General features: G+C 37.4%; 1 protein-coding gene across 2 annotated transcripts in view; it reads right to left on the bottom strand.

Annotated features, from left to right (window-relative positions):
- The window catches only part of GABRA4 (gamma-aminobutyric acid type A receptor subunit alpha4), a 46,698-nt gene that overhangs the window by 12,361 nt on the left and 11,386 nt on the right, over window positions 1-22,951 (bottom strand). Inside the window, exons 4-8 of one of the 2 annotated variants that reach the window (XM_085223220.1) lie at window positions 21,389-21,669; window positions 21,204-21,286; window positions 19,340-19,483; window positions 17,918-18,070; window positions 13,046-13,305 (exon numbers count right to left, since the gene is read on the bottom strand). In XM_085223220.1, coding sequence (XP_085079346.1) covers window positions 13,046-13,305; window positions 17,918-18,070; window positions 19,340-19,483; window positions 21,204-21,286; window positions 21,389-21,669 — 921 coding nt within the window. The remainder of the gene's footprint in view (window positions 1-13,045; window positions 13,306-17,917; window positions 18,071-19,339; window positions 19,484-21,203; window positions 21,287-21,388; window positions 21,670-22,951) is intronic. The other variant, XM_085223221.1, reaches the window with a different exon arrangement.

Genomic DNA, 22,951 nt, shown 5'->3' with positions numbered 1-22,951 from the left:
TCCTTGTATTTCTTGTAGTTTCCATGAAAAGAAATAGGAGGCATTACTTTCAGAGCTACCTATACATATCACGGGACATGTCCAACACTTCCATCATGATCAGAATGCTGGCCCCAAATTCTGTTCATTGCAGAACAAACCAGTCACTGGTAGTATTACTAGCTTGAATTTATCTGAAGCTGTAACATATACACACATGAACAGCAGCCAGTTCACCAGCGGACATATTTGCCAGCTCATGGTTGATATATTAAAGGATCACAGGTTCACATGTTCACAGAATTGTAGGGATTGGAAGGGATCTCTAGAGATCATCGAGACCAACCCCCCTGCCAAAGCAGGTTCCCTACACCAGGTCGCACAGGTAGGCGTCCAGGCGAGACTTGAAAATCTCCAGAGAAGGAGACTCCACAACCTCCCTGGGCAGCCTGTTCCAGTGCTCCGTCACCCTCACCGTGAAGAAGTTCTTATACACATTCGTGTGAAACTTCCTATGCTGCAGCTTATGTCTGTTTCCCCTCGTCCTGTCTCCACGTACCACTGAAAAGAAACTGGCCTCACCACTATGGTTGCCACACCTCAGATATTTATAAACCTGGATCAGGTCCCCTCTCAGTCGTCTTTTCTCAAGGCTAAACAGACCCAGTTCACTTAGCCTCTCTTCATAGGGGAGATGCTCCAGGCCCTTCACCATCTTTGTGGCCCTCCGCTGGACTCTTTCCAAGAGATCCCTGTCTTTTTTGTACTGGGAAGCCCAGAACTGGACACAGTACTCCAGATGAGGCCTTACCAGGGCAGAGTAGAGGGGGAGGATCACCTCCCTCGACCTGCTGGACACACTTTTTTTAATGCACCCCAGAACGTCATTGGCCTTTTTGGCCACGAGGGCACACTGCTGGCTCATAGCCAACCTGTCGTCCACCAGGACGCCCAGGTCTCTCTATGCAGAGCTCCTCTGCAGCAGCTCATCCCCCAGCCTGTATTGGTGCATGCAATTATTCCTCCCTAGGTGTAAGACCCTACACTTGCTTTTGTTGAACCTCATCTGGTTTCTTACTGCCCAGCTCTCCAGCCTGTCCAGGTCTCGCTGAATGGCAGCACAGCCTTCAGGTGTGTCAGCCAATCCTTCCAACTTCGTATCACCCGCAAACTTGCTGGGGGTGGCCACTATCCCCTCATCAAGGTCATTGATGAAGATGTTGAACAAGATCGGACCCAGCACAGACCCCTGGGGGACACCACTGGTTACAGGTCTCCAGCCAGACTCTGCACCACCAACGATGACCCTCTGCGCTCTGCCAGTCAGCCAGTTCTCAACCCACCTCACTATCCACTAGTCTATCCCACACTTCCTCCTAGGTTTCATGATTTTCCTTTCTGCACAGAACTGTGTCAATACATTTTTTTAATTTTTATACACGTGCGCAATTTGAAGAAGCAGAAGTCTGGAATTACTGCATAAGTACCAAAGGAAACTTATGTCCTGAAAGAAACAACTATTGCACTGTTGAAAAGGGCAGCCTGAGTCACTCTTTGGGAAGTGCAGAAATACACACAGGTGTGCAATTGGATACTTTCACATGAGGGTTATCAGTGATCCATGAACAGTAGAGCACTCTTTTAAGACTGCTAAGTTTAAATTATAAAACACAACCAGGACAGGAGTGTTTGCAATAGACCAAGAGGGCTACCTGCCATAATTGCAGCCCACAGATTGGGAGAGAAGTTGTGAAGCAGACCTGCCCTGAAGCTAGCATAAGATGCGTCATCACTTTCAGCAGCCACTTCGCTTCAGCATCCTTCCCTTTTGTGCATCAACTATAGATACTGGTATGACAGACAGAGACCAGCCAGACTCCCTGGCATGTTGCAGTCCCCTCTGTTTCTGTTGTGGGCAGTTTTTTCCATCAGAATGTACACAAAATGCCTCCTCTCCCCCGCAACTGCAGCTGTCAAATGAGACCTGCTGTTGCTTCATCCACTACTCATGTCCCATTACAGTATTTATTCAAGAATGAAGTTACCTGTACAATTTCAAATTGTCCAAGCGTGTGACTTTTAAAATCTACTCAGTATTTTCTTTGTTGCCATTGGTACACATAACTTCCAATACTTCAGGAACTCAATGTCTAGAGAGAAAGCCAGTTTCCTCCTCAGTATTATGATGTGCATATGCAAATCTGCTGAAACGGAGCAGAACATGTAACAATTCCCAGTGTGAGTTCACCAGGACACTGTCACCACCTTCCCTCACAAACCCTGTCTTGCACTGGCCTTATTCAACACTGTACCACAACAACAACTCATTTTCCTTAAAAACTCTCAGGGGACTCTCCTTTTTGGTTCCTCCAGTTGAAAAATTATTTTCAATGACAGTATACATGTGTCCCTGTGTCCTCTATTAAATGTTGGTCATCCGATTCTTACCACATTAGTCTATTCCTTCTCTGTACAGATGCTATCTCACACTCCTACATTATCTGAAAATTTCACCTAAGTTCTGCCTTGTGCCAACATCACTAATAAAAATGTTAAATAAGGTTGATTCCCCAGCCACAACTTAAAGAACCAATTTCTGTTGACATTAGCAAAGGTCAGATTAACCATTACGTTGTGAAACATACTCAAACACTACATTTGATTTGTACTAATTAAAACACAGATATTTCAGTTGTGATACATATCAGTAGTAAAAGGATACTGTGATAATTTGAATAACAAAATTATTTATCATAGAATCATAGAACATCCTGAGTTGGGAGGGGCTCACAAGAATCATCGAGTTCAATTCCTAACTCCATACAGGACCACCCAAAAATCAGACTATATGTTTAAGAGCACTGTCTAGACACTTCTTGAACTCTAGCAGCTCAGGGTAGTGACTACTGCCCTGGAGTCTGTTCCATGTCCATCACCCTCTGGTGAAGAACTTATCCTAACACCCAACCTATAGTTCCATGCAGGTCTCTTGGGTCAAGTCACTGTCATCAGAGAGCAAAGCTCAGCACTGCCCCTCTGCTCCCCTCATGAGGATCTGCAGGCCACCACAAGGCTTCCCCTTAGGCAAAGGAGCATAAAATCTTGCTGCCTCCTAAAAATATATTACTTGCTTGGTGGGTTTTTTTTTGGTGTTTTTGTGTGTGTGTGTGTGTGTGTGTGTGTGTGTGTGTGTGTGTTTGTTTGTTTCAAATAACAGTAAGAAACACAAACCTACTGCCATTCAGTAGCTTTTATTTTGGAAGTATGTGAACAAGAAATAAAATACGAAAATCAAATAAAAGTCAAATTAAATGCAACCCAAGAAATGAAGGGATTATTCAAGTAAAGATTCCTTTTCAAGGGCAAGTCAGGAAAACACTCAATTATCCTGAGCCAACACAGAGCTGTAGTGCTGCTCCAGATGGGGCTCCACGGGAAACACTGAGTCCACATTTTTTACATTTTCACTCTGGATTCAGAAAGGAACTCACTTTCTAGAGACATTTGGGTGAGATTTTTGAGAAACATTTAAAATGCTGTAGTTAAGAAAGGCAAAATGAAGTCTGAAAGCTCTCATCAAATGCAGCATATCACTGCATGCAACACCAGCTAGCTTCCATGTGTTTGATGAAGATTGGCTTTTTATAAAACAGGCCAATTTACTGCGTATGTAAATGACACCTTCCTCTTCCTTTGAAACAGCCTATCATTCTGACCAGCTCCGTATTTCAGAAGCACCAGCAAACTACAAGTTCTAAGTACTATGCTTGACTGTACCCTATTTCAAGAGGATGTCATCTTTCAGAAGAGATTCATAATCATATGGACTAATGAAAGAGCAATGTATAGAAAGAAAAAGTATATACAGAAACATTTAAAGAACTCCCACCCTATGCTTTGACCGGGGACAATGGAATAGAATAGGATGTTCAAAACAGCTGGAGCACAGTAACTATGACTAGCAGCTCCTGAAGCCCAAGCTAATACATCTGTAACCCAGTGCCATGTAAATCAAGAGTCTGTTGTTTTGAGGGTCAATGAATGACTTGGCAAGTTTAATTTATTTGAGAATATGGAAACTGTTATATCACAACCAATGAAACAATATTTGTAGTATTGCAAACAATTTTTGGAACAACTGTATTGCAAAACCATACAAACTCTTGCTTTAATTTTTAGCATACTATTTTGCAGAGCTTTTTTCCTTTAAAACAACCTTAACTGAAATGGTGAAAAATACATTCAGTACGAATTCTTTCCATGTCCTGATGTTAGATGTCTTTTTGCTAGTACCAGAGCATAAAGTCATAGAATCATATCATAGAATCACTGAATGGCCTGGGTTGAAAAGGACCTCAAAGATCATCTAGTTTCAACCCCCTGCCATGGGCAGGATCACCAACCACTAGACAAGGCTGCCCAGAGCCACATCCAGCTTGGCCTTGAACACCTCCAGGGATGGGGCATCCACAACTTCCTTGGACAACCTGTTCCAGTACATCACCATCCTCTGGGTGAAAAACATCCTCCTAATATCTAACCTAAACCTCCCCTGTCCCAGTTTAAAACCATTCCCACTTGTCCTATCACTATCCACCCTCGTAAACAGCCGTGCCACCTCCTCTTTATATGCCCCCTTCAAGTACTGGAAGGCCACAATGAGGTCTCCCTGGAGCCTTCTCTTCTTTCCAAGCAAAAGTCTGTTTCACTTGGCATGGAGATAGGATAACTAAACAGTTCTCCTCACAGGTGTAAAATGTAAAATTAATATGGCTTCCTTCCCCTGACAAGTGGATTTGCATGCCATTGACCGTGAATAATAAGACTAACAAAGCTCTCAGCATACTTTAAAACAAATCCGTACAATCTACTGTTAAATAGTATGGCAGATTTATGAAGCAATCTGATGGTCAGTATCTTCAATAGAATGTATAAACCAAAAATCTCCCCATCCCAAAAAAAAACAAAACAAAACAAAAAAAAGGAAAAAAAGAAAAATTCATCAGATCATTTGCTTTTCCATTTAAGCTCAACTTTGATGGGTACTGGTGTTCACTACCACACTAAAATGATGCACAAATATGAGTCAATCTAAACTCTTCAATATTTAACAAGGTTGGCACTCTATAAACAGATGTTCACATGACGTGGAAATCCTGAAACTTCCTTAAGCCTACATAAGCATTTACTAGAGCCAAAAAACAAAATACTGGATTGTTTTGTATGTATTACCAGCTTTCTGACAAGCAAGCCAACTTTGCACTTCAATGAAGTCAGACTGCAAATTTAGCATAGCGTGCAGCAGCTGAGCCAAGATTCATGGGAATGGGATCATCAACACAGCAATACATAGCACGGAACTGACAAACTTAGTCATCTTCTTACAGAACAAAGAGACGATAACAGTTGCAGTACATCTTTCCTATGATAAGGCCAACCTAGAATCTGTAAAACAAGCAAGAACACTGTTTAAAAGTCATATGCCAAGTCCTGGGGAAAAAGTAGCAATGATAAAAGCAAATGCCAGGACATCAGGTGACTTTATCCTTATGACTACATTTAAGTATGTAAACATCAACAACACTGCAAGCTGCAAGAAATACTGTGTTAGTACAGCATTCCACAGTTAGCTCCTTCAGATATCTCAGCAGCCTCTTCCTATAGTCTATCTGTGCTCCACACAGAAGCTTTCAATCATTCTCTGCAATTTTAAACTGTTTTGTAGTTTGTATAATAGGTACATCCTGTTGGGATTAGAATCCAAGATAAAGCAGTTCCTACTGGCCAGTCTAACAAAGAGTCAGTATTATTCAATATTGAAATTCTCTTCATAAGCCTCTGATCACCAGAGGATACAGCCATCACACACCTGCTGATAAGCAGGCATATATTAATACTAAGGCCATCTACCTGTAACATAATCCAGAGCTGCCTTTCTAATCAGCCTCAGCATTCTTTGAAAAATTTTCAACAGTTTCACAGTTGGCTACATAACATTCCAGCAACCCCATCCTACTACTAAATCTCCTCTCTTTTAGTTTGAAACCATTTCTCCTTGTCCTATCACAAAAGACCCTGCTAAAGAGTGCGCCCACTTCCTTTTTATAGCTCCCCTTTAGATATCAAAAGGCCACAATCAGGTCACCTTGCAGTCTTCTCTTCTCCAGGCTGAACAGCCCCAGCTCTCACAGGCTCCCCACGTAGAGAAGGTGTTCCATTCCTTGGATTATTTTGCAGCCCCAGTCTGAATACACTGAAGCAGGCTCCCATCTCTCCTGTACTGAGCACTGCACATGTGGATGTGAGGTGGCACGAGCGCAGAGCAAAGGGGCAGAATCACCTCCCTCACCCTGGTGGCCTCGTTTATTTTGATGCAGCCCAGAATACGGTGGGCTCTTTGAGCTGCAAGGACACTTTGCTGGCTCACGTCCAATTTCCTATCCACCAGTACCCCTAAATGCTTTTCAGTAGGGCTATGCTCTATCCTTACATCCCTCAGACTGTATTGGTAGTGAGGGCTGCGATGACCCAGGGGCAAGACCTTGCACTTGTATTTGTTTGAACCTCATGAGGGTCACCTGGGCCCACTGCTCAAGCTTGTGTAGGTCTCTCTGGATGGCATCCCAACTATCAGTCATGTTGACAACACTATACAGCTTGTAAACACATCTGCAAACTTGCTGAGGATGCATTTGACCCCACTGTCAGTGTCACTGATGAAGATGTTAAAGAGAATTGATCCCATAAGGCAGATCTGCACATAATTACTAAATTTCCTTGGGTAGATAAGTCTTTTAAGTGCCTAATCACCATTTTGGGCACTTACTTCCCTCAAGGTTAAAAGCAAAAACAAGACCAACACCAGAATCAATGCAGTTTTTAAGTTCCACAGAAGAATTTTAGTTATTAATTAGAATAGTCAAGCATATAATGAAAAGATGTTACTTTCTTTAAGGGAATAAAAAGTGAGGAGTAAAGAAACATTTTTTTATGCCTCAATATTGATTTTGCAAGACTAATCTTAATCTTTTATAACAGTATTATTGAGCCTTCTACATAACACATGTGAATTAATACATCAGAAAATCAGAGATGTGCTATATAAAGGCATAGGCTTCCAAAACTGGGGGATTTCAGTTAATTCATAGAAAAATTCATGCAAAAATTGGAAGGCTTAAAGCAACCGAAACCTGGCATTATGTACTGTTTAGCTGCAACATGAAAACTGTTTGTGTAGCAATTAAATAATATTTTCCTATTCAACTCCACCGCAGTGCTTGTTTTTTTAGGAAGGAATGGAAAGGATAAAAATCTGTTCTTCTGGGAGGACATTACATATCCTGCCAAATTCACACCATTTGACATTTACCAGGGAAGTAGCATGTTGTCATCAGTGTAAATAATGCTGCTAATCCCAATTCCCACTGAGTCACCATATTGCTGTGCTGCTAGTAAATACACAACTTGGAAGAGAAATCTAGCACGGCTTACTATTATGTTGTAGAGCCAGTCAATCAAATTTTTACTGAAATAGTAGTAGAGGTTTTGTCTTGCATTACAGAGTCCTGGAATATGATCAAGTAAAAGATCCACCTGCCACAACACACAGTGTATTGCAGTTTGTAGCTTTAGTAATGCAAAGAGCAGTGCAGAATATCTGAGGAGAAAAAGTGAGAGGAGGTAAGCTGTAACAGCCAGTCCACCATACATGGTGCTGACTTCATGATTTCAATCAAGTGGAGGGGAGGGAAGGGGAGAAAAGGTAAGAAGAGCATTCCACATTGTACTGCTCACGCTTAAAAGCACACAAAGTGAAAGAAAAGTGAATTCAAAATTAGAGATACATGAACAAGAAAATTAGAAGTTTCCTTTTTTTTTTTTTTTCCAAAAAATGGATGCCAAACCTATGCCAAAGAAATCCAGCCGCCTGTTCTGTAGTTAAGAGACATATATAAATATACAAATTCACACAAATAATCTTAGAGATTGTATTTATGACAAAAATAAATGAACTGAGAGTTGCAGGGCAAAAAATCTACTAGGATATGTTGCACGATAGTCAGTTTTGGAGGTGCTCTGTATAATGTCTATGAAAGGTAGAACAGCTGATTAAGGATGAAAGAGATTCATTATTTTCTTTCAATTTTTTGTGACCTTAAAGCTGTACTTGAATTTGCTTCAGTAGTCTGCTGAAAATGCCTTGAACAGTCCTTGCCTCCTAGACTTTCCAAAGCTTCTCAACATTTATTTCTTCTAATTCCAATTTTCCCAGAGTAAAAACGAAGTCAGCTAGAAATCTCACACATAGCTGTGAAAGTGAACACAGTTCAGTGTCACTGCACAGACAAGTATTGAAAACTCATTGTGGAGGGGAAACAAAACAGAAAATTAAGTATAAATACTTTTAAGTAATTTTAAGCAGAAAATCTGAAGAGGCTTCAGTTCATAAGCATAATTTCATACTCGTCATCATGAGGAAAAACCATAAATTCCCCAAGATTTTGCATAATAAGTGATATCAAACAATCTGAAAATCTTACTGCTGTCACTATATAGGTTTATTGTGACTTGGTGATCAGAAATGGAACCACATGTTGTTGTCATTTTTTGTTTTTGTTTTGAATATTTATACTACAAAAAGAAAAAAAGAAATAAGGTAGTTGCAATTAGATCAATAGAAGACCTTACTGAAAGCCTAAAACTTACAAGGAAAGTAACTTTTATTATTAAACAGAAACTTGAATTGTTCAATCTAAGGATGAAGCCATAAGGAGTGCCTTTTTTCAGGAGAACAGCACAATGACAAACACTTCAATATTTTTTATTAAAAACTATAGGGCTTAATATTCTCTAGAATAATCATTTGAGAGATTGGCATTACCAAGCTAAGCTTTGGTTTCCAAAATAAAAGCCTTATCCTAATGCCATATAAATTAGGTCTCCCTGTAACTACAGCAAACACCATCTTTGAGCATCAGATACATAACAGCAGAGCATTCCTCTCATATTCCATTACCCACAATTGTGATAGTTCATTATAATACTTACAGAAGATTGAAGAGTGATAAATTATCGCATTTCCAAGGAAGGTTTGGAGAAGGTAGAACTCCAGCAGGACTTCTTGCTTGGTTACAAACCTAGTGTTGAAATTACACTTCTCCCTTCTGTGCATATCAGAAAAAAATCATTCCCACTTTGAATACTCATTCCACGACTTCAAGTTCCAGCAGTTCTGTTCAATTAATCACCACCCAGCTATTTTTCCGGAATTCAGTGGAGTTTACATCACACTTTAGTTGGATCAAAATCTAGCCTAACACCTAATACTACATTGTGTACTTTCAGTAATTACTCTGCTCACATGGCAGAAGACAAATATCTCTAATTCCAATGTAAATTTATTCCACAATCAAATGTATTAAAGGTAAAGCAGGTCAGGAAAAAGACCAGAGTTTTTAATGTAACACTTCAATTTATGCTCTTCAGAAAGATATATCATGTAAAATATTAAGAAAAATATTTACAATTTTTGACCTGCCATTTATGCCTGTTTCAGTATCCCAATTGAGATGTGGCTGCTCCCCAGATAACTCCTTCCTCATATAGAAGAGATGGGGTTAACTGCACTTCTCCATTTACTGGGAGAGTGGGAGCTATTATACATTCCGATCAAAAGTAACATGAAAAATGAGAACATTGCTTATAATCTCACACATCACACCAGTATGCCCACAAGTAAGGACAGGAGTGTGCATCTATAAGACAGTGAAGAACCTGACCCTCAAGTTCCTTTGCTACTTGGCCAACATAAGATGATGTTTATAACATTTAACTGCCTTCAGAAAACAGGAAATTTGGGAATTATAATCTCCTTGAAATCAACTCTGAAGAAATTAATCCATTCAATAAGTTTGCTCAAGACTGACCTGTTTTTTTCAAGTTTCACACTCTTGAAACAAACAGCTGAGTTTGAAGCTCATGCTAACACTGTTCAGAGGCCTATTTTTGAAGAATATTTTTCAGTAACATTTTTCATCTCCAAAATTGGGTAGGTCTTTAAAAATAAACTTCATAGGAATACAGGGAAAAGGAAACAGTGCAGAAGCATAAAAATAGACTCAGGAGTCCAATAACAAACTATAAATCATTCATTTCCATCACACGCTTGCAACATCATTTCTGCTTTTAGTAAAGAAAGGAGTTCAGAATGCTTTGGGACAGGTTAGTTCTTCCAACCTAAAAGCAATTAAGCTTGGTCCCAAGACAATCAAATCCCAGGAGACAACGGTGTAAATCAGTTTTTCCTTGATCTCTAGTGATTGTGCTAACAACAGAATTTCTAGCACAGTAGTGGCAATATAGTACAAGCTCTTTAAAAAACAAAACAAAAGCATCAGCTCGCTTAAGAAATCAAATTCTATAATATAGCTATGGATGTGTAGCATTTACCTTGAGAAATAATGCTTAGAGATGATATGCTATAGGCTACCACTCTGCATTCTTTGTGTACCACAAATTTGCAGTGAAGCAGGGATTTTAACCTCTGGAAATCCAGCACTGGTTAGACAGTACACATGGAGAAAGATTAGATTCATAAGACATAAGATTCAAGACTATCCTTTTAGACCTAGAACTAAAATATTAAGTAGAAAGACTGTATCACACATCAGGTTGGAAAGCAATGTGCCAGTCACATTAGCTTCTAAAGACCGTTCTATGAAGCAGAATACATGGACAGAAATCATCACCTAGTCAGTGAAGGCACTGCCTGATAGCTAAGCCTATCATATCTGTGGGCTAATTCCCTACATCTCCCACAGAAAAGCTAAGAAAGTTTTAACATGGGCATGACTAGAGAAAACACAATAACAGTGCAAATAATATTATCACTGTTATACAAACTCATAGTGTTCATATATAAAACTACTAAATGCTAGATTGCTCCCTTGAGTATTTTCAAAATCCCCAAATGTGTCAGCAGATTACCAAATCTACCTCAGACACATTAATTTTGCAGTGGAACTGTTACACCTCCAGCTGCCTAGCTTTAAAAGTTGAATGAATCTGTGTGGACTGTTGTTGTTGCTGCTGATGGGTTTTGTTTGTTTTAAAATAACCATTTACACAAATGTTTTGGATAAGCTAAGTACAAGATCAATACACAGAAATTCTGACTATGAATCACAAGTAGTATTTTAAACCTCTGCTATTACTACCTGAGAAGACTACTGTCTTTTCCCTCTGGATTTAATTAGATTTTATAAATAAATCTAGTATCATCTGTTATAGTGCAATTTATTTTTCTACAGATTCAAGTAAAACCTGACTATCTCCTAAACAAATACTTATTAACACTGCTCAGAGTGCCTGCGATACTATATTAAACAGAATGCTGTATAGTCAAGATTATCCAGATAAACTAATGACACTAATACCTCTATTGCACAAGAAGAACCACATGCTGCCATAAACATATTTTTTCTTATTCCTGTCTCTTGCTAGCAGCAAACAGAGTGACATGCAATAAACTCTTCAGGAACACATCTATTCTTTTAAGTTGAAGTGGGAGCTAGCAGAACAACATAGCCAGAAGACTGAAAACTCTAATGATTTATGATAGGAGAACAAAGAAGAAAAATGGAAGTGGGTGGAAACCAACTGAGGTGTGATATCAAATCGATTGAGTGGGAAAGCAAAAAAGAGCAAATGAATAAGGAAAAAAACAAATGAGATGTGGAAAGACACAGAAGACAAAATTTCCAAGAGCTCATCTAAAACAGTAGTTCTTAAACCATGACTCAGTAAAAGGAAATTACAAAACTAGTCTGACAGGAAGAGTGAATTATGATGCTGCTGTCAGTGTCATACATCTTGAGTGATGTTGTCAGGAGAGCCAGTCATAACAGAGTTACTGGCCTACCATACGGCGAGTGCAAGTGTGGAATGACTTTGTTAGCTATGTGTCTGAAGAATAGGAGAAGGAATGTAGCAGCTAGCAAGGAAAGGGGAACCAAAAAAGGGAGGGAAGGAGAATCATTGGCAAGCTCAACTGGAAGCAAGATCATACCCTTGTTAGCTGTTCCACACACTGAGGTAACTATCACATAAGTCTCACAACCTCAAGCACTATAAAAGCTGAAAAGCATTCTGTTAAGAGCCCCAAAATCTTTTCAGGAACTGAGGTGAGCTCCTGTGCAGATATACAGGTAACATAAAAATGACATCTATGGTGCACACAAATGTTTTATCCAATGTTCTTTAAAAACTTCCTGAAATTATAACTGATTAAGAAAGAAAATTCTACACAGGCAACAAGTGTAATGAAAGGAGAACAGTGCTGATTGGAGAAATTCTCTGAAGTATAATTGCAATGCTTTAGCATATTTTAATTCATTAAAAAAAAATAATCATAGAAGATAACATGTTCTCTAAATAATCTGTAATATCTTGTCTGTATTATCAGTCCAAGCAGAATCAACACACAAAGGAAAAGAAAGTTTCCTAAAGATATCCATTCTAACTGACCTTCACTAAAACACAACAAAATACAGAAGAGATGGCAGGTATGGACAGACATAACCTCCTCCTCCAATCTCTAATACTGCAGGTAAAAATCAAATAAAGTTTTACAGGATTTTTTCATTAAATATGGCATAGCATTAGTCTTGCAGAATACTGATTTATACTTCACACAGGAGGGAAACTTGTCTGCCAGACACTTATAACAACTCTGGATCCAGATTCTGAAGAACGAGCTGAGCGCTTTTTTCTGATTGCCCTATAGAGGGAACTGCATGCCTCCAGAGTAGCTGTCCCCAAGGGAATGCAAAACAGACTCTTCTGTTTCACAGTTCTGAGCAGGAGATAAAAGTCTGGTGGGTTGCAGAAGACCAGCTGAAACTAATGTCAAGAACTTTATTCACTGTCTCCTCTACAAGGGATGGGAAGATGCTGGAATGGCAGAGGGAGATTTTGGGGCTCAGAGGAAATAAGTTAAAGACTTGTTTTTGTTGAGAAAGGCTACAAAAAGAAAAATGGAAAATATTTGTGTAAACTGAAAACGTACCGTGTGTGTCTCTTCTGTACTTTTTTCTCTTTGTATTGGAGCAACTGGAAATTCAAGGAGGGATTTTACCGTCTTCCTTTTGGCTCTTTCCATTTGAATATTAGTAAAATAGTTGACAGCAGCAAACTCAATAAGAGCAGAAAACACAAAGGCAAAGCAGACCGCAATGAACCAGTCCATGGCAGTAGCATATGATACTTTTGGCAGTGAATGTCTTGCACTGATGCTCAGTGTCGTCATTGTCAACACTGTGGTTATTCCTTCAAAGAAACAAAACAAAAGCACTGCTGAATGCAAGTAAATCAGACAGAGAATATGAAAGTAGACAAAGTTTCATATCACCTAGGAGTGATTTAAATCCCTTTCTATCTCTGATTGTAAAGCCAATTATTATGAATGAAAAAGCAGTTACACTGAAAAATGTTGTAACAAAAGTTACTCCAGTGAATGTGACACTCAATCTTGACACTAAATTGAAGAAAATAAATCTCCTATTCAGTTAAATGTATGTATATATATTACCACAAATTAAAGTAATAATACTAGAGATTTTCACATTTAAAATCAACACAGGAAATACAGTATAACATATCTACATTTTTTCCAGCGCAGCAAAATAATGCACTGTGTAATACTACTGCCATAAGAGCAAGATTCAGACGTTGCCATCAGACAGAGCACCCTGTGTTTGCTTGACAAGACAATCTTTAGAACTTCTGAGATCGTACACTCAGCAATCCACTCTTCATAAAAATGAACACAGGAAAGAAATAACAGAGCTGGATTAGAGACAACTCATTCCTCTGTTAGATTAAGAAAATGGAGGAAAGCCTTTCTATGCATCTTATGAATACTGCATTAGACTTAAGTCGCAGTAATCACCATGTACTAATGAGCAGTAGTTGTACACGCACAACAGATAACCAGTTTTTAAAAGAGCCATGCCTTCATTAGGTTATCTACAGTTCATGTGCAGAAAAGGTGAAAGCCTTCAATACATATTTTTTATGTCAAATTTTGTAGAATTTCCTACAACAAATAATTTTTTAAATTTTTGAATGTAATTAAGTTGTTTAACAAGGGTATATTTTGCTCTTCAGACTGCAAGAAAAGCATGATTTCTCCTTAATGGTTTTGGAAATCTACCTATTACTCTGATCACGCTCATAAACCAGATGCCACTAGAACATGGCAAATTTTTTTTGGTGCTAAGGAAAACTCAAATATTATGTTAACAACTCTGTTAATTAGTAAGTCATAACCTTAATTTTTAAATTCTTCTGCTGCTAGTCAACCAATTAAATTTAATTAGGATTTCATCTTCTGAAAGAACAACTTCAATTAAAGTATACATGCATGAATACTGAGCTCACACAATATGACCACTTCATTGTGACGCTTCAAGTGCAAACACTAGTTATAGAAAAACAAAGTATGATTTTTTTTTCCTCTCATCCAAACTATTCCAAGACTAGTTAAAACATGAAGTATCCCATGTCTCCCAAATAGAAACTGCCATGTACAGAGTGAACATTGCTCAAGTGCTACCACAATAATCTCAAGGAAGATTGACAACAAGTGCATATGTTTTCACTTTTATGAAAACAACATTGTACTCACAGTAATTCAAGATTAAATGTATACACAGAAAAGAATTCAAAATAATTGATAGTCTGTCTTCAAACACAACCTTCACACACTCTGTTTCCTAAATAGGCATATCTCATTTAGGTAACTTACCAAGAAAAAACCTTCAACTAGACATTGTCATACAGAAAATAGGAAAAAATTAAGCCAGTCTCTCATATTAGAGCTTTCTGTTGCTGTTGCTAGCTTGTTTTTTAAAGACAAAGAAGCAGTGTCTAGCTCATAAAAGCTCAAATAGCATTTTAGAGCAAACTCAGCAGGATAAAAAACACAAAATCTTCTTTAGTGGGAAGATGTTGAAAAAACACACCACTAAAAATATTTAATTCTGAGAAAGAATTATGGGAAGTTATTTTATCCTGAAAGAGACACATCCCTGCTTACCCTATCCTTCCTGATTCTGCTCTTGTTCTCTTCAAGCAAATAGGTTGTCTGAATTGTATTTTAAAAAGACATTTACTTAACAGATTTAAAAATAGGATGAAATGACTCGAATAACCAATGAATGACTAACCAGATATATGGAGCAGAAGGCAGGCTGTACAGTATTACACTGTTTATTACCCCAGTTTTCCTCAGTTTTTTCCTATTAAAACAATTCCTCTGAGAGACTTGCAAGTTGCCACTGCAGCTGTTCCTAGATATGTGCCAAGGGCAGGAAATTAAGTTCTGGTAAAAACCTGTGCGCATATATGTACACACACACGATTTTACCAGAACTTAATTTCTTGCCCTTGTGTTTGTATGCATACACACACAATATATATATATGCACATACATATGAACTGTAACTATCCAGAGCAAAATATTTGCAAGCTTCTGATCAGAATTGCACATAATTGTGAAAAAAAATATATTAAGAGTATTTCACTACTAAAAAAAAAAAAAAACTGATTGGAAAAGAAAATTCTCTCTTTCTCACTTTAAGAAACACTCGTCTTCCACAATCATCAGATTCACAAGCCTATAGCTCTTACTGGGGTAACTTAGTAAGCTTTATTAAATTCCTATACTTAAAAGTTTCAGCAACAGAGCAAGAAGTTTTTATAAAAAGTATAAACCACTATTCACATGCAATTGCATAAACAAGCCTGGCTAATAGGCAATAAACCAGTGCAATGTCCTCACATCTTCCAACTCATCCATTCCTTCTCTTGCAGCACTGTTACCCAGCTTTTTTGGACTACGGTGGTCTCCAAATTCACAAAAGAACCTGAAGGACATGTGCTGCAGTTCCATGCATGCTTTATCAGACCACTCAGCACTCATAAGCTAAAACTGGAAGAGAAGTTTGTCATATGGTTGTAGTTAAGTCAAATGCCTGAACACAGATTCATTACTAGAATTTAGTTGCATGCCCAATCCCTCCCCATTTTATTTTAGTTTATTTTTAATATGGACATAAGAAAGCAAAAGGTCACACTTATTTGTGAAAAAGTGTCCTGGAAGACAGCTCCCAGCAAGATACTCTTATTTCAGGGATATGTAAAAAACAGCTCATCAGCAAGATAAACTGTTCAGACATCATACAACGGGTTTGTAAGCAAGAGATTATGCATGTGTTCTATTCAAGTGGCATACTAGAGCTACATAAAAAGACAGATGTTCTCTGAATGCTATCTCCCAGCCACACAACTTGTTAAACATTCAGAATATATAGCAAAACCAAATTACGTCTTTATTCCATGTGAAAAGTGTTCATAGTGCATCGCGTTCAGAATCTTTTTCATATTAACAGACATCTTGACAGGCAGAAACTCCCTATATTGTTCTTTGTGTGTCCTTCCTCTGTTATCTTTGCCAAGTTCTCTCCAGCCATGCATTGTCCAATGGAAAATCTTTTGTTTAGCCTCTTCTGACTGTTCCTCTGGAAAGTCAGTATCACAGCAGATATTCTGTCTTTGTTTTTACATCTTGCCTGCAACATTTCTATATTCTCTTAAAATTACCTTTAGAAAACAGGGTTCCTTTTGGCGTTTAACAGAAAACTTTAAAAAAGTACTTATAGCCATACTGTAAGACATTTTTTTTCAAAGGCATATTAGAAACTAAACGTAACTTAATGGATGTCCAAACTTTATTATTATTTGTTCCCAGCTTCTTATATGGATATACTGACACATATTTCTTCTATTGCTGTGTAATTTGTGCATTTTCATTACCACATTTTGTCTACAAATACAGATTCTACTTTTCCAGTTTATGGCTATACTTATTTAGGAAGTACCATTATTCAACATTACTGGAAAGACATGTGAAACAACATACCTGCTTGCCGGATATATTTCTCTTACAACAAACAATAAATCTTGTCTAATTTGTGATACTGAACAGCGTTAAGACTTCATTCACATGTTTGGGTGAGCTATCACGTAGAAACATTAATTCTTGTCACTCTTTCCAGCACCTAGCTATAGAAAAGCTTTCTCGTAGAACATTTTCTTGATTAGTCTAGCTTTCTACTAGAGTATATTGTAAAGTCAAGACATTTCTCTCTATGAAGACTGCTTTTAAAAATGTTTTTGTCTTACTCCTTTGTTAGGAACCATATTTCCATTTCATTCCTTTAATTACTTACACATTGTCTTCTGCTGAAGCTTTTAAAATTTTTATTTTCAGTGTTTACTATACCATCACATTTAAACTATATTTTGATGAGTTCACTTTTAATATCTTGTAATCATTTTTCTTTATTAATCCATTTTCATAATGGCAACAGTAGATAGGAAAGAAGATCACTAATCATGAAATTACATCTAAGCTTTAACCACTGCAAGCTTCCACTGATGACACAGATATATAGATATCTAAATCTCACACATTCCCAACCAAGTTATTTTAAAAGGATTTTAGAAAGCATGTGTTCAAGTATTGCATTGCTGCTCACTGAAGGATAAAACCAGTCTGTATACAGACTAAGGACTAGATCACTTTGGGCCAAGTCTTCTTATCCTGATACTCCAGGCACTTAAAATCCTCATAGTGTACACCCACTTGCTACAGGCAACCAGGTTATGCTTCTCAATAAATATTCCAACCTTCTTTTGAATCCAAGGTCTCACAAACTAATTTCTTTATACATTGATAGTAACAATTCTTCTCAGTTTACCTTAAGTCCTTGCATCTGCACTAATACAGAGGCAGTATACCTTGACCTTAAAAGGCCTAGTCTAGAGAAAATAATTGAGAAAGCACGATAAAAAGTGAAAAACTGAAATAATTACCAAATACAGTTCTAGCTGGTACAGATTCCTTATTTATCCAAAATGAAACTTGAGAAAGGATCACGGTCATAATGCATGGGATATACGTCTGAATCATAAAATAACCCATTTTCCGTCTGAGGTGGAAGTAAACTGTCATAACAATATATTCACCTAAAAAAAAAAAAAAAAATTCTGACTACACTTTTTTGTCACAGATTAACAGTTTCAAACTATTAGCTAAGACTCTTTAAGATTCACACAACTTAACATACTTAACACATATAGAAAGAAAGACATCTTATGAGACAAGAACAAAGGTAAGTTCTAAACAAAAAATGTTGGAAATAGAAGGTCCTTATAGTGTCATTCTTAAAATGCTATATAAAATATTATAAAATGTGTAGCTAACTCTGGATTAGTTTTTGTAATGCAAGTATGATTTAAAAATTCCTTTGGCATCTGCTGAAGAGAATAGTCTAGGTTTATATATCAGCACCATGATGATAATGATATAAATGCAAAAGTCATTAACAATAATTAAAAATAGTGTAAGTTTAGATGAAGTATAATTACTCATACTAAACAAAACAATTACACTTTCAGCACAAACGGATTAAACTATCTAAATAGTAGGAAGAATACAGAAAGAATTTTGTATCGATAGTAGGGAAACCAGGTCATTAACTCATAATAATTGATATGCAAGCAGGTCAACTTCTACAGTACTGCAAAATACTGTTTTATCCTTAAGAAAAATATCCACAAAGCAAATATATGTGTCGTACTGCTCTGTTTAATTATGACCATCTTACAACACCCAAACTTGCTGATGTTTAGAAAATGATTCCAATTTTTAAAAATATTTTGAGAGTATGCTTGCTTATCAGTAAACTGCTCATAAGTGATACTTCACTCATTTAGGATGCCCATAGCTGCCTTTTGTGCTGTAAGAAGTAAGGAAAATCAGCAGAAGTATCTATTGTGACTAATGCATTCGTGCCTATGCTTATCTGACTAGAGGGTTTTTAATGGTTTTAATAACCCATTCTGTATGCTCTACTTTTATCCTGAGCTGTTTGTACCACCAAACAAAGGAAGTCTTTTGCAAATAATGTGGTTACAGTGCTGAGAAATTATTTCCTCACCCAGGCATCCTCTTGACTCTTCAAACTGCATTTTAAGCAGTGATTAAATACTCATTTTGTCCCTTGGAGTAATGATCTGATTCTAGCTTTCTGAAAGACCTTTGCAATCTACAGTAATGAATCTGCAAATGTATATCTGAAGGACAGAAACCTAATTCAGATCTACGCTCTCTCCTCCTAATATATAGCCTATGACATTCAGTAAAATACCTTACATAAAAGAAAGAAAAAAAGCCTAGAGTAGTATTACAGGGTTAGTTTGACTCAAATTGACTCTTACTGATGACATTCCTACCTGTAATAGATTTAATGGTTTCACTGGACACCGTATGCCCTAGCAGGTCATACTGAACTAAACTGGAAGACTCCTCAGGAACTTCCACTGACTTCTCAGGTCCTTTTGTCCAGGTATAAATCATTTCACTCTTTGGATATGCATCTACAACACAGCACCAGTTTGCATAAATAGGAAACAACTTCTTAAACCTTACTAATGCCACCCCCCCAAATCTACCAAAATCAATCAGTAAGACACAGTAACAGCTTTAGAAGACAACCTCTGCGTTACCCCCCCAAAAATAAATTGGAGCTAAGGTAGTATATCAAGCATTATACACAAATTAACTTCATATTTGAATGTGAAGTCTAAACACTACTTTGTTCTACATCAGCCCTCAGTAAACATGTACAGGTTATCTTTAAGTTATTTTAGAAATTTCTATCCAAAATTTTAACATTAAAATATACTGTTATGTAAAAATAGCATGATAAGGAGGATACATTTTGGAGATGAGGTGCACATTTCTTTACATGAAATAATGATTATCTAAAAGCAGAAATTTAATTTCTTCTGCCAGAAATCAGAGGTCAGTAAAAGATTCAAAGCAGCCCAAAAATAAGCACACAAAGAAATATTGTAACATTTAATATAAAAGACATCTCTTAGGGCTAGCATTCAATCCCTACGCAGTCCAAACTCCTGTTAAAATTAAATTAAACCAATCTTGTATTTGAAATTGCTACTTCAAGTTTCACTGAAAAAGATACCAGATTAGTGTCAAACACAATTTCTACTGATTTATGTTTCTGCCTTAAGAAGTATGCCAATGGAGAAGTCCCCATTATCGAAGCTTCCTTTTGGCACATCTGATGCCAAAGCCAATTCTAGCAGGACCTGGTTTCTAATTTCACTAACTGGGAGAAAAGCCCTATCAGAGAAGCATCCTTAATATCCCCCTTTTGCTTAGCTATCAAGATTTATAACTTAAATGTATAAGCTAAGGGGATAAGCAGCTTCCAGCAACCTCTAACTTCAGAATTCAGGGGTCAAGGAAAACAAATTACTGTCCAGCTACCGACGACATCCCAGTGAAAAGCAGAAGCCAGTGACCAAGGAGGCTTAGAAGAGCGACAGGACAGAAAATGAAGCACATCAACCATACCCAGGTGGTCGCAGCAATCTCTGCTGTGGATTAAAATCAAAAAGGACTCATTACTACCTTCCTCTGTTGCATGTAAAATGGCCCAAAACATTACTCCTAGCAAAAGTCAACTACAGGATTTTGGATAACATCCACACTACAAAGCAGAAAAGGACAGTCATCTGCACCACACTGAGACTTCTCTCACCAGTCTAAAAACTATCTAGCCTGTAGTTGTCACGCAGACTCCCTTTACAGGCCAGGAGATAGGACATCATAAGACGAACAAAGATCAAATCTTCACACAATGTAAAACCTATCTCAGGACGTGAACCTGACTCCACTGACTGTAAAGAAAGTCAAGTAAACTGCTTCCCCAGCCACCTTTTACCTGACTGCAGTAAGCTGAGATGGATCCCACCCTCTTCTGCAGAGTATCTCTCGCTTCCCTGAGTGTTCAATTCATCCCTAGGAACCAAGAAAAACTATATACTTCAAACAACAGTGTAGCTAGAACAGTGAGTTTAAAACAGTATCTGAATCACTGTCCACTTTTCAGTTCTCTGAATGGCTTTAATTTTAAGGTCCTAAATAAAATTCCTAAAGAACTTAACAGGAGTTTTGTCTGCATACGGACTGCATATCACAACTAATATTCAGAAAATTCAGTAATTTCTCAAAATCTACTTCTACTATTTAAATTCTGTAGTTACAAGAAATTTCATAATTGTAACTTACAACTCCCAAATTTGAGAGGACAAGCATGACCATCCATGGGAAAATCCACTAATCTCATGGGACACTCTGCACTTATTGTAAGCCTATAATGGAACAAATTAAATAGTCTCTGGTTGCCATTTTGTCTAGGCAGCATATCTTTTGCATACAGTAATTGTAAGAAGCTGAAAAAACAAGCTAGATACCTCATTGTATACAGGATAGTGCCATTCCTCATTATTCTGAAGAGTTTATTTGGGGCGGTCATGTTATGTGCAACAGACTTTTTCCCATTCCTGAAGAAAGTGTCAGGAGTCCACACCTTCGAGACCATCAAGTTGTTAAGTCTTAAAATTTCAATAGGGCCATCATATTTTAATCTTTTGTCTACCCATGTCTGACGGAAGAAGACATCCATTGTATACTCCTGTATTTTGCAGAAAAATTGCAGAAAAATAAAGATCACATTTGCTTGTATAAGTGTTTCCTGTAAAAAAAAAAAAAAAAAAAAAAAAAAAAAAGAAAAAAGAAATCCCTCAGGAGCAAATAAACTAGTAGTAAAGAAAATGCTAAGTCCACCACACAAACATATTGTCACCAATTAAATAGTGTTGTGTACTCCTTAATTTCCCACATTAGTCATATCAATAAATTGATACACGTTTAATAATTAAGGAACAATTAATCTAATTAGATTGCAGGAAGCAGGCAGTTTAATTTGTAGTCAAGCATATTACTGGAAACAAAATGATCCGTGACAACAAATGTCAACAAATTTTTAAAGAAAAGATAGCCAGCACTGAAAAAAAAAAACAACAAAAAAACAAATAATTAAATAGATAAACTAAAGTATCTGGAGAAATGATTATTTCCATTTCAAAGCCAAAAAAGGGAAATTTAACTTCAACTGATCAAGAATAAACTTTTAAAGGAAGAAAGCTGAACATTTTCTTTGTCATGGCCACAAAACACATACAATGAACTATTCATAGACTCGTAAAAACACACATTTATTTTTAACTACATAGCTATTCCATTCAATCCCTCAGAAAAGTCATTCAAGTGCTCCAAAGGAAACATGTAAACTGCAGAACTACAGACACAAGTACATCATGAGAAATCACATGCAAATTAATTGACAAAGGAATGCATTTCTCATCTTGGGAAGTTAAAGCATTTTAAAACAATTATGAAAACAATTACATGGCATTGAAGAAGGTAGCACAGGAAACTTCAATCCCTTGGAACTTAAAGGTGCATCTTTGTGTTAAGCCAAATAATGCTCTTAGACTTCATTTCAAACTCCTCTGCATATTATTACCACTTTAAACTACTTGTATGGTCATATTCATATGGGCACGGATGCATCTCTGCAAGTGCAGTGCATCTTAGAACTACATTTGGTTTCTTCTCTATGGATGTATCCCTCCATTTTGCTTTACTTTTGTGCAGAAAAATACAGATCATGGTCTGAACAGGAGACTAGACCATGAAAAAGGGCTCATGTTATCTTGGGAACACAAGTAAACCACCTCTAGCTTCTGCACGGAGAAGAAATTTGCTCTATATATATCCTTTCTGCGCATGGCCTTCACTATCCTGACACACAATGCTTTATTGTCTCCTACTCATATATATTGTGGCGGTACTAAGGCTGGTTAGCAGACATCTTGCTGGCCTGCTGCCACTGGCATCTGCTGGGGATGATCCCAGAGTAGACACCACACCAGTCGACAACCACTGGTACTGAGACTGACCAGCCAATTTCC

This window comes from Meleagris gallopavo, chromosome 4 (genome assembly GCF_905368555.1).
Source record: "Meleagris gallopavo chromosome 4, MGAL_WU_HG_1.1, whole genome shotgun sequence".
Classification (NCBI taxonomy): Eukaryota; Metazoa; Chordata; class Aves; order Galliformes; family Phasianidae; genus Meleagris; species Meleagris gallopavo.
This window is presented reverse-complemented; position numbering and strand designations above follow the sequence as displayed.